The sequence below is a fragment of the Phaenicophaeus curvirostris genome, chromosome 1 (genome assembly GCF_032191515.1).
Source record: "Phaenicophaeus curvirostris isolate KB17595 chromosome 1, BPBGC_Pcur_1.0, whole genome shotgun sequence".
NCBI lineage: Eukaryota > Metazoa > Chordata > Aves > Cuculiformes > Cuculidae > Phaenicophaeus > Phaenicophaeus curvirostris.
The window spans coordinates 67,935,264-67,952,530 of record NC_091392.1 but is presented as its reverse complement, the minus strand read 5'-3'; the positions used below and the strand labels follow the sequence as shown (position 1 = coordinate 67,952,530).

Here is a 17,267-nt window from a genome sequence, read left to right as displayed (position 1 = left end):
TGCTGTTCCCTCTACGTCTCATCTACATGACACATTGGAGATTCAAATCCAAAGCACCTGACAAGAGACAACATAGTGTGTTAAATGCAAGGCCAGACCCAAGTGGTAGAGGATGATCCATGAGGTTATATTAATTTACTGCAGCGGAGAATACGTACTACGAATGACTTGCCAGCATCAATTTCCCAAGGCAAATCCACCAGTGAGGGTGCAATGCCTCAATCACAGAAGGACCCTTTCGTCTTTACTGTGAGCAAGAAAAAAGCATCCAGCAGAAAAGACAAAGCTGGAAGACAACAATACCTGCCTTGGCCTGCCTAGGAGTGCATAATTCTACTCCATGCCAGATAAGCTGCAGTCACAGACTGATCTGCGCATTACTGTGAGGAGGAAAAAGTATTTGGAAACAATGAAACTATAGGGAAAAATGTTTCATAATATCACCAAGTCTAAGATTTCAGATTACTTATTCACTCCTTAACTTCTCAATGTTCAAAACATACAGTGTCATAAAAGACACACAGGTTCACCAGCCCCCACTGGAGCCATGAATTCAGCTGATGGAGAGGACTGGAACACAGTAATCAAATACTGTGCTTTGCAGCAGAAAATTCTATATATTCATTTAAAGCAGTTCTCAGAGCTTTCCTTAAAGAAATAAAAAAAACAAAGCCTAAAAAAAACCCCAAAACATTTAGCTGTTAAGTATCCTAACTTGCAAGTATCTTCAGGTGAAATGCAACACCAAAGTTGGACTTTCTCAGCATTTCAGCTCCAGGGAGTATTTCCACAATCTTTTCAGGTGAGTGCTTACCTGTTATGAAGCTGATGGTGGAGCTGTCACAGCAGCTCAGCTCTGGGTCACCCCAACTCACCATGGTGACTCGGAAATTGTAATACCAAGCTGGCAGCAGGTTAGTTATTTTCTGTAGAGTGACAAAAGAAAGACAAACAGTAGCACAAGAGAAAATTTTATAAATCTTGTGCCCACATTCATTTTACTAAGTTCCCATTCCTTACTCCAAAGGAAACCTCAGTAATCTGCCATTTGAATTTATATAAAAATCTGTGCAGAGGGAGCAAATATGGTAGTGATGGCTCTGCTGCTTATTCCCTACCTGTTATGGGAACCTCTCATCAATTTCCAGGGTGGTGAGAATGATTCCTGAAAAACTATCTTCCATCACAAAATTCTGATTTGCTGAATATTTAAGTGGAAAATGTAGGCTTTTCTATTTTGATTAAACAGGGTTGGAGGATAAACTACAAAAATGTTTTTGACTCAGATACTGTCATGTCAAAATATTTATTCTTTCCAACACTAAAGTGTATTTCTCTTTATGTTGCTATTTATTATAAATAAAATGTAAATTAAAAATAAATTACTTATAAGACATAAATTAAAACTATAAATTACATAAATAAAAATGAGATATAAATGAAGTATAAAATGAAATATATTTTATATTATAATATCATATGTAATATTTAAGTTAAAATTCAAATACTTCCATTGAAATAACAAAACCCTTCAAATATTTAATTTTATGTTTAAATGAAAAGCACTGTTATGTTTTTAAAATTGAAAATAATTGTGAATTGCAAATAATTAAATTTTCCAACATATTAGAAATTGCTATTTTTACAAATCTCTGCTGTTTGCAGTGGCCTTTTTTTCTACAGATACTAGAAGCCGATCCAAACATAGGGTTTATGGACTATTCTCTTTAGGCTTTTTAGAAAAAGCTGTATTGAATTATCACTGAAAACTTGAAGCTGCTTGGACTTCTTCAGAAATGCCCCTGGTATAGTATTGCAATTACCAACGTTGCTTTGACAATTTTAAAATAAAATGCAGAGCACAAAATGAATGAAGCAACTAAACAAAGAGAAAGGGCAAATTCAATTCACTGATCAAGTGATAACCCTTTGGAAAATAATTGTTGTTCTAAGCTATTGGATAGCTTGGGTTTTGTATTCCCCTGCCTTCTCACCGGGTTTGGCATTGTTGCTCCAGAATACATCACTCCGAGGCATCAGTAGATCAGAGTGAAATTTGTGGGATGTGGTGGGATTCTGGAGCAAGCCAAACAAAAGTTCACCAATACCTACCTGTATGTTAAATGCTGTAACAGAAGAACAGGAAGACATTCTTTTTCAGGCTTACTCTTTAAAATTATTCTTTAAGAAATGCTCATTTTGGCTGTGATATAGCACTGTTGCATGTCAGACTGAAATTCAGATAAAGGAATTCCAATGTGGCTTCCTTTAATAGGATTTGCAACAGTAAGGAAAAATATCTCATTTTTTAATGGAACACATTAACTCTAGAAGATGGTATTTCTTCTAAGATGGCTTGGACCACGCAGGTATTAATCTGGTTGTGCTGAGTCACAATTACAAGATTTTAATTACTCATTTGTAAGTTATTTTTGTTTTTAATTTCCCTGGAGATTTACGTGCTAAACTGAAAGTCACGTACCCAATTACAGTTACGCTGCTGTAGCCAAAATGACTCCACAAATGCTATTACGCAAATCAATTACGGTAAACCACTGTGGCTCTCACAAGCAGCAAAAGTTATTGCTACCCTTTTTGCATACTCATAACTTTCTGAACAAGTAATTTCAGCTAAAACTACTTGCTGTATTGCACTGAATAAAATCTTTTCACCTTCTCTAGGAAATAAAGGAAAAAAAGAGGAAAATTTCTTTTATTTCTGGAAAGTTGAATGTGAATATATATGTATGTGTGGCCTTCTAGAAATCAGTCCCTACCTAGCTGAAAATGTAGCATAAGTCTTTGTAGCTTCAGAAACATGAAGGCTATTTTCATGACAGCATCTCTGCAGCTAAGCCTTCCAGATGGCACGCTGCAAAACTAGCCTGCAAGCCCCAAATCCATATTATCAATATTAATTATGTAGATAAGGCTTTGGACTACCACTCCTAAGGAGATGATAGACTTTTTAAAGCCTTGACTGATAAACTGACCCACAAACTGAAGCTGCCTCTGGACTTGCTGAACATGCCTATTTGTCAACAAAAAAGAGGCTTATCTATCTCATCGCTCTGCTTAAAATTTAGTATGGTTCAGCTGGCAATCCCTTACTTCAGAACAGAAAATGCCTCTAGCATCCTAGCCATTTTGTCTGCTTTGCCTAGAAAAATGTGCCGATGCTTACATACATATTCACGATGGAAAGCCTGGGCAAAGCAATGTCACAAGGTGCCAGGGCCACACAGGCATGGGAAAGCAAGAGTCAGTAGTGGTCACTTTACCACAGAAGCAGTTAAGGAGACGGTTGCTGCTATTTCGTAGTATGTTGTCCACTCAGAGGTCATCGTTGATGGGTTGAAGTAAAACATTTCTACGACATATTTCCTGAACACCCCATGGAAAGGCCTGTTCCAGCTCAGAACTACAGCAGTAGGTCCCAAAGGGTAAAGCGTCAGATCCTTTATTCCAGTAGGCACTACAAATCAGAAATTGAGGTTAGGAAAGTGTGTGTTATCTATTATACTTCATTTTAAAACAATACCTTTCCTTAACTAAGTTCTACCTTCTTTTGGTTTTTTCCTGACTTTGATTTCCAAGAGCTCCTTTGTCACAAGAAGCCGAATATAATTCTTTTCAGCATTTGTTCTTCAGTGTGTTATGTTTAGTTTTTCATAGAAGACTACAGGCTACTTGGTGTTTTCTGCTCAACTTGAGATAAGGTACAGGGCTTAATTTTTCATAAATATAGGGTTCCATTCTACTTTGCTCAAAACCAAACGCATCAAAAGCCGTAACAGTTTGGGGAGATGAAGACTATTAGAAACAACAGTTTTTACGTCTATCCTTCCTTCCCTGGGGAACCTAAATGTGCTGTCATGTATTTGCTATGCTTGCCTCACAGATGATGACACCGAGAAAGAGAAGTCAAATGATTTGAAAAATGTCACATAAGGGTAAACTTCTGCAACCCTTACTTGTCTGAAAAGCAATTCTTCTTTCTGACTTAACTGAGGCTGCTGAAATAAATACTTTGCTAACATTTGCAAGGGTTGCAGAGGCTCAGTTATTGCATGCTGGATCAGAGCCAAGACCAGGACCCAGATTACTTCAGCCCACGTTAGCCTTTCCCTTTAGAAAAATACATCACTTACCATATCTTTTCTTTGCTTTCTCTAAAGTGTTAATACTCACTCAGTGAAGAAGAGGCTTAGGATAAACATGGGGAGAACTGAATACTTATGAAATTGTGTTTTATCTTAGTTCAGTTTCATTCATCATTAACCACCACTGATAATATCACAGAACAATTTGCTTTACAGTTCTATCATTTTAATATCAAATTCAATCTCCTGTTATGAAAAGAGAGTCTCCTGTTGTTTTATTCCATTAAAAAACATCCCCTTTGTAATAATTGAGATGTTTTGTTTAGAAACTGATTGTCGTTTTGAGTTTAGTAAGAATCTTTTATGGTTGCAAAGCGACACAAAAGTAGAGAAAATTAAGGAACTTATTTACTTCAGGAATATATGATATTACTTTCTCAAGTAAAACGGGAATTTTGCAGATTTCTGAAGTAACAACAGTGAGAAAGAAAATCAAAAGCATTTGCAAAAATTGTCCAATAATAACAATTTTAATTATAAAGTATATGGGGTTTTTTACTCACTACTCCACATATTTGCTTTCATTTAAGGATTCAATGCATAACAAGTTAACTTTCTTTTTTTCTGTTTCACTTTCTTCCCTATGTCATAGAGAGGAAGGAGAATAAAAAATACTGAAGGTCTGTAGCTTTCAGGCACCTGCTCTCAGACAAGGCAGACATTTTGAAACAATGAGAACTTGGGTGACTCTAGCTAAATACTTCTCTGCCAACATATCTCTATATACTGAATTTCTTTCTCTTTGCCCTTTTTCCTCTTAATACACTCTGTAAAAGTGGTAACCTTTACAAAACAAATTATACTGAAACTAAAAAGTACTGAATTCTGTCCTAAGTGACTCTTACTTAGGATTCTGGTGGAAACCTGAATTACAAGCAAGGGAGCAGCAGCTCTGCCTGTTGGCCACAAAAACACATTCTTGAAACTATTACTCTCAGTTTCAGAGTTCTTCTTATCTTCAAATCCCAAAGCACAGAACAACAAGATACACCATTTAACTCAAGAAAATCAAGGCATACACAATTTAAGTTGCTGATGGTTGTGCAGTACCATAGGATACAAGCCAGTTCTCCTGACTTTTATCACTGTAGCCTTCAGACTGGGCCACATTATATCCTTCATACAGCACATCTGCAACAAGTGTCTTCATAGCAGTCCTGCACATTTCATGAGTCAGTGGGGATGAATCAGCTCTAGGAAGTGCCTACATCTCTCCATGCACCACAGACCACCTGCAGCTTAGGCTGGCTGTACCTAAGTGAGGTGGCTCCCACATTAAATGACATAGACCATAAGCATTGCTAGAAACAAACATATATTCAGGTGGAAGGGACCTTAAAGATCATCTAGTTCCAAGCCCCCTACTAAGAGCAGCGACACCTCCCACTAGATCAGGTTACCTAAGGCCCCATCCAAGCTGGCCCTGAACACCTCCAGGGATGGGGCAGCCACAACTTCCCTCAGCAATCTGTGCCAGTGCCTCACCACCCTCATGGTGAAGAAATTCTTCCTTATGTCTAGTCTAAATCTGCCCTTCTCCAGTTTAATGCCATTGCCCCTTGTCCTATCACCACAAGCCTTTGTGAACAGTCCCTCTCCAGCTTTCGTGTAGACCCTTCAGGTACTGGAAGGTCGCTATAAGGTCTCCTCAAAGCCTTCTCTTCTCCAGGCTGAACTAGCCCAACTCTCTCAGTCTGTCCTCATAGGGAAGGTGCTCCAGCCCTCAGATCATCTTTGTAGCCCTCCTTTGGATCTGCTCCAACAGCTCCATCTCCTTCTTACGTTGAGGATTCCAAAACTGGACATAGTACTCCAGATGAAGTCTCTCAAGAGAGAAAGAGAGGGGCAGAATCACTTCCCTTGCCTTGTAGGCCATGCTTCTTCTGGTGCAACCAAGGATACGGTTGGCCTTCTGGGCTGCGAGTGCACACTGCCAGCTCATGTAGAGCTTCTCATCAACCAGCAAAGATGGTTCTTTCCACAGGGCTCTCTGTGTGTGATTCCTGACCATAATTGTTCACTAGTTAAATTTGTTAGTAACTTAATGTTTAAACATGAAATATCTATCTTCCACTGAAGGATTATTTTCCCCACCTCAGTAATGGGCTAGACAATGCAAGAAAAATATTTTCAATAAGCGTTCATTACATTTGAAACAACTAACATGATAATTCTGTACTCCGTCATGAGCTCTAGGGCTTAATGAATACACTACACACATTTTAAAACAAAACAAAACACATAGCAAACAGTAGATGCAGGGGTTACCAATGGAAAATGTAACAGGATCAGAAGGTGGTCCAACCAATGGTCCTTTCCGTAAGTAAACCACAACTTGGTACTGGGCACCAGGAACAAGATTTTCAATGAGGTTGCTGCTTGAATTCACCTAGCAGGAGGGAAATGCATTAGATATGAGGTACCTAGTTAATTGAAAGATTGAGACTGTACATGAACTACTCCAATTACAAAAGGCATGATTCTGAAGACACTGTCATCAGCACCTAAAGCTTCATTCATTAAGCCCCAAATGGAAAAACTGTGAAAGTATTCAGGACTGACCTGACAAATAATCTGACACAGAGAATCAGACTTGTTTTGCCACGTAAAGTCAGCTGTTACACTGTACACCCACTCTCGCCTACTGTCAGGATTTATTGAAATATTCAGGCAACATTATTCATATTCAGGTGACGTTATTCAGGCTGGAGTATTTAGTTGGTTTGTTTTCAATAAGAGTCTGTAGTTTTTCATCAACCATCTGATTCATCTGAGTTGAAGGCAATTTTATGGGAAACTTGTCTTCTGAATGCAAGTGTTAAATGACTACATGGTGAAATTAGAGAGGAATTACTCTCTCTCACCTCTCCTGCACAGCACTACAAAATCTAAGGGACTTTGTGATTTTCTTGAAACTTCTAGAACTGCATGCTGATATTTCCTAATATTTCTTTGCAACCTTCCCAAAGTCTATATCATAACCACCTTTGCACTGGTATTTTATTGCAATGAACATTACTACATCAGCGTCAGCACAGACCTAGTAAGGAAGGGAATTTGTGTTTAACAGCTGCTTTGGAAAGCTAAATCACGTTTAAATTATGCACAATGGTAGAAATGGATAGAACTCTCCCCTGAATTTTGTCCTTTTCAGCTTGTCAAGGAGAATTCAAACCAACAGATGTTAATAATTCCAGATATAACAAGCTGATAAAATTTGATTAGACGTAGTATTAATATTTGTAATGACAAAAAGAAACCAATAACTGTAATTAGACCTTTCTCCTGACTTGCAATAAACACACGTTTACTTTTATAGGTTTCTTGTTTATTCACGGATTAGATTTAGGTACTTGTTTTTGAGATTGTAGTTGAATCTTACATTAATTCCTTTCCTCATACATTATATACTTGCTGTCTTTGATTTATAATCATGTACTATATTGGTTTGCTTCCTGACTGCATATATTAAAAGACAATTCTGAAAAACAATTTTCAAATCATCATCTAAACACACTTCCAAATGTTAAAGTTCATGAACAATCTTGGAATAAAACTCAAAACATTTTGTCAAAGACTCATTTTAAAAGACATTTTTAAAGGGTGCTGGCTCCATCTATTAATTACCATGCAAGGCTAATCACAGAGTTGAAGCAGATGATTTACTGGGAGTGTTAGTGGTCTCCTTCCATTCTCACGGAAAAGATGAAGGTGCAGCAGGGCAGCACAGCAGACTTTGCAGACTCTTCCATCACATGCATTTAGGGAACCATACAGAAGTTACGGCACTCCTCATAAAATGGCCTTATCAACGTCTTGGTAAGCTAATTGAGATGTGGGCTAAAACTTCTTTCTAACTAAAGCCACATGCTACTGATCCATCACATCCACAGGATCTGATGTGGGGTCATACTCACTAAGGTTTTCTAGTAACAGAAAATTGCCATATTTGGGAGTTAAGGATTCTTGATCATTATAAACACATCCCATACAGTAGCCCTAAAGAACTCTTGTCCATCCAAATCACAGGCAGTATGGACTATTATTTACTTCCAACTGCTGACACCTTTTTTTTTTTTTTATGGATGAAAAGAAAAGAATTACTTCTGATTACTTCTAAACTTCCAGGAAGTTTAGAGTCAGGATCGGTATTCATATGTAGGAAATCTGAGAATGAATTTATGCTAATTTGATGATAATTATGCACATGAACATTTTTTTTAATATAAATGGATTACAACATACGCCTAAGCGTTATTATGGTATGGCACCAATTTGCCTGCTGCCACAAAAGTCCTTTACAGGGTACGGCATAACTCAAAAGCTTGAACAAAGGATTGACCAGTCAGTCCAGCAGAAATACAATTTTAACAGTAATCTGGTTTGCTGCACAGTGTCATTCCTGTATGCCAATGCTCCCCCTTGCATCAGCTGCGTCCGTTCAGACTGCAGAAGGGAGACCCTACTGATGTGCTCTGCAGCCCTGAGCCTGAGAGGATCCCTGGGCATGACAATCTCAAACACCAGGATAATTAGCAATTATTTCCTGTATCTGAAAAACTTCTACTTTCTGACCCTTACCTGACTACAGTAGTGTTTTTCAAGCCTCTGGCTTTCCTTTTGCTTCTGACAGGTAAGGGAGACCACAGACACAATGGTGCTGTTGCCACCACTCTCTTGTGATGCTGTCCAGGATGTCAGGGCAGTAGTGGAGCTTAGCACAGTCACGGTCACATGCTGGGGTTTTTCAGTGAGCTCTTCTATCCATTCACCTGTGGGGCCTGAGACGTTGCAAAATGATGTTAGCAAGCCAGTCTATGGATGTGTTATGTATGTTAAAATGTTCTTTCACAGGATTATTTACTACTAGTGAGAGGCTGAACTGACAGCTGTCCATCATCACAGGTAGGCAGTGAAGGCAGCAGCCTCTGGGAAACAGTGTGTTGCTGGTGCTATTTCACCTGTAGCAGAGCAGATGATGAGAGTAACGTCACTGTTTGAAAATTCAGATTGCAGTTTTCTCTCTTGCTTACCAGAGCCAACACAGCAGTATCAGATTTGCTCCAAAGGAATGTTTAAAACAGTGACATCCAATAATGTACAGATCATTGAAAAATACTAAAGGATAAGCACACAATTTTTTTTGCATCTCTAAACATTAACACGCCCCTGAAGTGTACTACAGCCCCAAAGTGTGAAAATCAGGTTCACAGAGGTTACACAGAATCTCATTCTCCATCAGATTTTTTGAAGTACTTGGTAGAGAACACAGGATTAAATGTAGACAAATAATGATTTGGAAGAAAACTTCAGCTAGACCTCGTCAAAATTTCAGATTTTATGAAAATTGTCAGCTTTTCTTGTCACTTAAATTATGCTTGCGGCAGCTCTCTCCTTGACATTCCTCCCTCCATGCAATTCTAACGGCACTTTAAATTTACTGAGAAAATAAAACAAATGCCAGAGAAAGAATTTACTGTAAGATCTGCCTGTAAGATTTGACAACCCATAATGCTATCTGGGTGTGACAAAAATGTTGTGAAATACAAGCCAATGATTTGACAGGATGATTCACTGACTGAGTGCTACAAGGATAAGATAAGGCTGAAGCTATGAGTAAAATTTATTCATGACAGCAGACCTGCACCTACTCAGGTAAAAAGAGCAATTTGATCATAAGATTTTTCTCTGGAGCCAGAGGATGTATGTTTAACTTTTACTAATCAGAAATTATTTCAGCATCGGCATTAAAAGAATTGAGTTACCTCATGTCACAGCCCAAAGTTGTAGTCCCCACACAAAAAGCCTACTTGATCAGATTCATAACGAGAAACAGAAAAGCAATTTCACCTTATGAGTACTTATGCACATCTCAAATTTGGCACAGTACCAAAAACACATAGAAAATCTGTCTAAAATAGTAAGGATCTTGTATTTGACAGAATACATAAGACAACTGCCAAGAATCCTCAGATGGTTCTAAAAGCTCACAAAACTCACAGACAACCCCCCTCAAAAGCAAATGTTCCCATGTTCTGTGACCAAGTGACTAGACTCTTGGATGAGGGAAAGGCTGTGGATGTAGTCTTCTTGGATTTTAGTAAAGCCTTTGATACAGTTTCTCATAGCATTCTGCTTCAGAAACTGTCAGCCTGTGATCTGGACAAGTGCACACTCTCCTGGGTGGAAAACTGGTTGAATGACCGGGCCCAGAGAGTGGTGGTAAATGGAGTTTACTCCAGCTGGAGGCCAGTGACTAGTGGGGTTCCCCAGGTCTCAGTGCTGGGTCCAGCCCTGAGGACCATTTTTATCAATGACCTGGATGAAGGCGTTGAGTGCACCCTTAGCAAGTTTGTGGACGACACTAAGCTGGGTGGAAGTGTTGATCTGCTGGAGGGTAGGGAGGCTCTGCAAAGGGATCTGAACAGGCTGGACCGCTGGACAGAGTCCAATGGCATGAGGTTTAACAAGGCCAAATGCCGGGTCCTGCACTTGGGGCACAACAACCCTATGCAGTGCTACAGACTAGGAGAAGTCTGTCTAGAAAGCTGCCTGGAGGAGAAGGACTTGTGGGTGTGGGTTGACAGCCCACATGAGCCAGCAGTGTGCCCAGGTGGCCAAGAAGGCCAGTGGCATCTTGGCCTGTATCAGAAATAGTGTGACCAGCAGGTCCAGGGAGGTTATTCTCCCTCTGTACTCGGCACTGGTGAGACCGCTCCTCGAATCCTGTGTTCAGTTCTGGGCCCCTCATCACAAGAAGGATGTTGAGGCTCTGGAGCGAGTCCAGAGAAGAGCAACGAAGCTGGTGAAGGGGCTGGAGAACATGTCTTACAAGGAGCGACTGAGTGAGCTGGGGTTGTTTAGCCTGGAGAAGAGGAGGCTGAGGGGAGACCTCATTGCTCTCTACAACTACCTGAAGGGAGGTTGTGGAGAGGAGGGAGCTGCCCTCTTCTCCCAAGTGACAGGGGACAGGACAAGAGGGAATGGCCTCAAGCTCCACCAGGGGAGGTTCAGGCTCGACATAAGGAAAAAATTCTTCACAGAAAGGGTCATTAGGCAATGGAACAGTCTGCCCAGGGAGGTGGTTGACTCGCCTTCCCTGGAGGTGTTTAAGGTGCAGGTGGATGAGGTATTGAGGGGCACGGTTTAGAGACTGGTGGGAATGGTTGGACTCGATGATCCGGTGGGTCTCTTCCAACCTGGTGATTCTATGATTCTATGATTCTATATATTACATGCAAAATGAAAAATACTCATTACATTCCTGTAACAACACTTTATACCTAATGAGATTCAAGCTCATCTTTAACCTAGCAATCCATACACATGTACTTTGGATTAATATTTTCTCATTTTTCTCAGGTCTCTGTCCCCAGTTAGTAGACTTCATGGAGAAAACTGTATTGCATGTGGCTTAATGGAGAAGTCACGCTTCGTAAAATGGAATAACATTTGGTACCCACAGTAATTCTACATAATTTATTTGATATACTAATATACTAATATATAGTTTAATGTGAAATTGGAACAGCAGAGACCCTTTTCTCCCATATGCTGCTTCTGCTTTTCTACTTGTTTTTCCAAGCACTGTTTCTTTCAACTAAAAAGTTGTTAAAAACATAGTGATAATGGAATTCAGTTACACGCAGTCAAGCATTATGATGAATTTAAGCCTAAATAGTTACTATTTATAAATATGATGAGCTATTGACAACACAAATTTTATTAGTAATATACTTAAATACTTGAGTACATTTCATTTTAATATGAATATTTCTGCCAGCCTTATCTACGTCTTCTTGCAGCATTCATGATCCAGAGAAGGCACCATCCTCCCACATGTAAAATTGTGTAGTCCTGCAAGTATTCCCCTGTTGTCATTGTATGCACATTTTGCAGGCTATATCTATTTCCTTCAGTAAAAAAAGTTACAAAGGTGACCACAGCCATCAGAAGGATAATAATCTGAATTCACCAGCACCTGTCTCACTTGCTAACCTAATTGTCAGTCATGATACTAGTTTACACAGAAGTGTATTATTACTTTTTCTTTTACTAAATCTTCTGTTAGGAAAACCTAGGATTCTACAGGGAAATCATAAATTACTTTTTCTCCTCTGAATTTAGCAGGCTGACTATTTAATCTAATGTAATTTGTCCGTGCTCTTTCAGAGACCATGTAATTTCAGAGTTCAGTGTTTAATTGTGCAGTTCCCACACTCAAGTGCCCTTCATCCCTAACCCAGCACACACAGCCTCAAGGAGTAAGGAAGTCAAATATTTTCAATGATCTCTACACCCACCGAATTAATTCTTGGAATTAAATTTTCTCTTTGAAAAATGCAAGAGAGGAACCTGTTTCAGTAAGCCACTTCTGAACACCGGACAAGGACTCTGTCAAATACATGACCTGCTTTCAGTTCTTAGCTCTACCATGATAGCATGATGAAGGCCCATCCAGGCAGGATATAATACATACTTCCACTATATTTCTGTCTCTGGCACAGGAAATTCCAGAGGACCAGACCCTTCTGATCCTGCAGCACATGCCATACGTGCCACAGTGCTCAAACTCTGTACGTGAAAGTGATATTGGTCTCGCAGAAAAAAAAACCGCTTTGTTGAGATACTTACTGATGTAAAAGTTAAGTGTTTTTGCTGATTGACTTCCCCGAACTTCACAAGAGCCAGAGGAGCTAAACGTTGTTACAGATAACTTATATTTTCCTGGTTCTTTCAGTTCAGCAACAAATTTGTGAGTGTCCTCACTTACTGTCAAAAATTCTGTGGAGTTCTCTAAATCAGAGGGGAAAAAAGGTGTGGATTAATTGAAACTTCAAAGGCTCCAGCCACTGAAAAAATGATTTATTTCAGAAATACTAATCTTGTTTCTGCTGTAGGATTAAAAATTATCCAAAAAGACTCGATTTATGTGGGTTGTTTTATGTCTTGCCATCAGGAAAAGAGTAATTAATGATCAAGGCTGCATTATAGGTGTAGAGAAACAATAAACCCATGCCAAATTTTATTCTAATGATAAGATTTATAAAGATAAACAGGGCTGCCATGACTGTGCAGGTAAAAAATTGCATGGTATGGAGGAAAAGGAGCTTCTAATTTTCTATCTCTGCATTCTTGTTCTGCAAAAGAAAGTATTTGCCCTCAGTGTGGGAAGGCTTATGAAAACTGCTTGTCAGGAAATAAAATCATTTGGATAAATTAGATTGTAAGACAGAAAATCTTTAAGAAACAGGATGGTTTTCTTGCAGCTCCATTACTTGAAGATTCGCCAAGGTCCACCACAGCCTCCTTGTGGCCTAACAAATATGTTTGGTAGCTGTCCTTTGAGACAACTGTTAATTTGGATCTATACTGTCATTTGTATATACCCCTTCCAGCTGAGGTCCCCTTGAGAACCTTTGTCAGTGGCAGACAAAACTACATGGTATGATGTACCTTCTTTGTCTCAAATTTCTATCAGCTTGTTGCTCCTTTTTCACATGCCATAATGAATTTACAGTTATTGCAGTGTAAACAATGCAGTAATGAGTATACCAGTATAAATTTTGTTTAAAAAAAGAGAACTGCAAACTGCAGCTTATCATACCTCCTTCATTATTTTTATGATGCCCATCGAGAATTTGATGCTATTTAATGCACAAGACTTCTCAAGAAATACAGGAGATCTAACACAGCCCTCTGAAGCACAGTACTAGGTAATTAATAATTATTAGAGGAGACAACTGATCCATGGAATTACAGAATAGAGGTATGAAAAGGATATAAGGCTCTGGTTTACCTTCTCTTTCAATATTGATATTGAAACCATCAAATGCAGTAGGTGGCTTTGGTGGTAACCAGGTCAGCACCATTTGTACAGGAAGGAAGGAAGGGGGCTCTGGTGTGAGTTTTCCAGATGTGTTCCCATCATTGGCCTCATAATCACTGGGAACTGCATTGACAAATTCTTCACCCTCTGAGGACTCAGCTTCATTAGACCACCAGTATGGCTGTGATGTGGCTTCATACTCAGTCCTGTTATAGCGGTAGTCTGGCAAGGCTGTGGATGTGTTTGCTGCTGGAATTCCAGGTGCATTGCTGGAAAAATGGCTAAGTTTTTCTTTCCTTATAATTTCTTGTGGTCCCATGAATGACTCTTCTGCAAAATTCCCACTGTGCTCTTCCCAGTTGTTTCTGTTGATTGGTACGATTTGAACAGAAATGTTTCGAGGTGGGTAAGGAACTAAAAGAGAAGCAAGGATTAGTCTTTTAATAGGTATGTTCTCTGCATCTTTATGATGTTTTAATTCCCCGGAGAAATACTGTTTGCTAAAAAACAACGCATCTAGGGGTAATTTTGAAATAACCTGTTCTTACTAAGCTTCTCCCTTCTTTTATGTATACTTATAGGAGAAGTGATTCTAGTGTGATCAAGATGAGTATAAATATACAGGTGAATCATGATTCAATAACACCAAAAAGAAAAGTAGATGTGAAATCACAGTAAATCAGACTTCAGTGCTACTACAGCAGCAAGACTATTCCAGTGTGAATTTGTAAGAGTGGATCTTCATTTATTTTATTGTGTCTTCCAGAAATATCTTGGTCATGGAAAAGAATACTCCTGTAGACATGAAATATAAAAATATATGCAAAACTAATATATGGCATAGCTGATTTTTAAAAAGTAGGACCTTCATGTTGCTGTAGGGCTTTTCATATGTTTTTAGCAGCCACCTTTTCACAAGCATTAAACATCACTTTAAATTTTAATATTTGTGAAAACTTGATCTTAAGGCTTAGGTCGCCAGAAGACAAGAGTCTGGCACACAAAGAAGTTACTTCAACTTATACCAGAAGGTGAACACACAGAATTTGTCTGCCTTACTGTAATTGCTTGTATGACTGCCCTTACACATGGTAAGTGAGAGCAGGCTCTGCAAACAATTTTGACTGGGACTTTTTAAGCTGGCACCTTACCACACACTAATTTGTTCACCTCCTATGTCCAAGCCATGTCCACTAATACAAAACCAGCCACTACAATCTCATTGCAGTTCATGAAGGAATGAGGGATGGAAGGGCAGCAAGAAAGAAAAAACGTGATCCTGTTGGTTGCATTCTTACGGTTCAATATCTCAATAACTAAATTTAGGATCCTCAGGAGATAACTCAGCTGGCATCCATTGGCTTTGTTCTGTCCAAGGCAATGGACCAACACCAGTGCATTCATCTGAAGATTTGGCCTTTTGATTTTACCACTGGTTCATTTCACTTTGGACCCTGGAAAATGTCTGTGGTCCAACAGATTAACAGAAAAGTTTTGGGCACCATCCCAGGACCAAATTAAATTAGTTCTGGACCCTGAACAAATGCAATTTTCAGCCTTTGCAACACTGCTGTCTTGGAAATTAAAAAGTTCATGCTTCAGGGCATAAACTGGCTGCCAAGTGGGGCGACAATGACATTCTTCTCTGTGATAGAAGACTGCAAAATGAGGAAGGCCTTGTCCAACAGTTTAGCTATGATTCACTGCGCAAGGAGACAAACCAATATAGACAGATCAATAGTATGCTCAGTGAGGCTACTTCTGTGGCTTAAAAATTAATTCCTAACACAAGGCCTAGGTTATCTCATGTGAAACAGAATTTATTCTCTAAAAAGCAAGCTTTCTAAGAAAAACACTCATGCAAATTTCCCTTTGCACTGTATTGTACACATAACACTATGAAAACAGCTGCAGCATCTTCCTCCCATGCTTCTGACCAGGAGCAGTTCCCAAGACCCTCCTCTCTGTGGGATCAATCCCCTCCCCATGGTAGAAAGGATATTAGCCATACAAACTTAAAGCAAATGGTATGTAATAAAGTTGTTCACCTGTTCTGTGCTGTTTGGGCTCATGCTGGATCCCGCTGTATTCCACTAGTGTGCTTTTGTTGAAGGTAGCTTCTGACACTAATTGAAATGTGATGTTACTGTAGCATATACCTGGTAGCCAGTGGTTGAAAACTGTTTTACCTTTAAAGAAATCTGCAGAAGGTTTAAAAAGAAAAGAAGAAAGGAAAGAAAGAGGAAAATGCATCAAATGTTCACTTTCTGATAATGCTGCACTTTTTCCACATGCTGAACTGGCAGTGTTTCAGATGTTTAAGCACTGCTCAGCCTGGTCTGAGACATGAAATTCTAATACACAGTTTGCCAACATTTTTCCTCGCTGTCAAAGCCACTTTGCTACAAAAAGCCCAGCACAAGGAACATGAACTACTTTTCACAGGAAAGGGAACTGAATCTGGCAACCTGTTTCACGTGACACTGAATATCTCAAAGAGCATCTGACAGTTTCTGCAGACCTTTAACTGCTGCACGCAAAAGCCTCCTTGGACTTTTGCTGACCAATGCATAATGTTCAAGGCAGATGCTCAAAGGCCCATCCATCATGCAACTGAGTGGAAGCCACAGCACTGAGAGCTGAGGTCACTTGCACCATCAATAAACATGCGCGCTGAAGAGAAGCTGTTTAGGGGTATTTGGCTACAAGAAGAAGTGTGCAAGTTGATTAGTGAATCTCTTAATCCAGGTTGACTTTTTTATTTATCAGCAGCTGTACCTACACATTACAGCCCATGGAACCATGTATAAGCTGTAGAAGACAAAAATAACTGCTCATGCACCTTATGTTCTCTGGAAAGAGGTCATCTATATTTTATGGTATGATCCAGGAATAACCTTCCTAACTCGTGGCACTTCACAGAAGTGAAACCACAATTTCTAGCTCCACGCTATATTGAAACAAAGAGACTGCAAAATTTCCTGACCCCCTTCTGGAGGTGCATATCCCCCTCTGCTGACTTTAGAAAGAGCTTACAGCAACCAGACTTCTACTTTGAGAGTCTTAGTTCAGAGCCTAAAATTCAATCCAGCATTTCCTGGCTTGCTCAAAGGCATTTTACCACCACTATGCAACATTAAACCACTGTAATATCAGAGCCCACAGTGTATGCACGTGCCTTTCTCCCCTCTTAGGATGTTTTTCATAGAACAGTCCCATTTACATCCTTGAGACAGATGCTATGCTTAAGCCAGACTGCAGGGTAAAAGGAAGTT

General features: G+C 39.4%; 1 protein-coding gene across 7 annotated transcripts in view; it reads right to left on the bottom strand.

Annotated features, from left to right (window-relative positions):
* PTPRO (protein tyrosine phosphatase receptor type O) overlaps positions 1-17,267 on the bottom strand; it is a 350,703-nt gene that overhangs the window by 39,958 nt on the left and 293,478 nt on the right. For all 7 annotated transcript variants that reach the window (XM_069861801.1, XM_069861818.1, XM_069861787.1 and 4 more), the window contains 7 exons: positions 16,041-16,193; positions 13,963-14,406; positions 12,798-12,959; positions 8,745-8,944; positions 6,432-6,552; positions 3,282-3,475; positions 815-926 (listed from right to left, as the gene is read on the bottom strand). In XM_069861801.1, the coding sequence (XP_069717902.1) occupies positions 815-926; positions 3,282-3,475; positions 6,432-6,552; positions 8,745-8,944; positions 12,798-12,959; positions 13,963-14,406; positions 16,041-16,193 (1,386 nt within the window). The remainder of the gene's footprint in view (positions 1-814; positions 927-3,281; positions 3,476-6,431; positions 6,553-8,744; positions 8,945-12,797; positions 12,960-13,962; positions 14,407-16,040; positions 16,194-17,267) is intronic.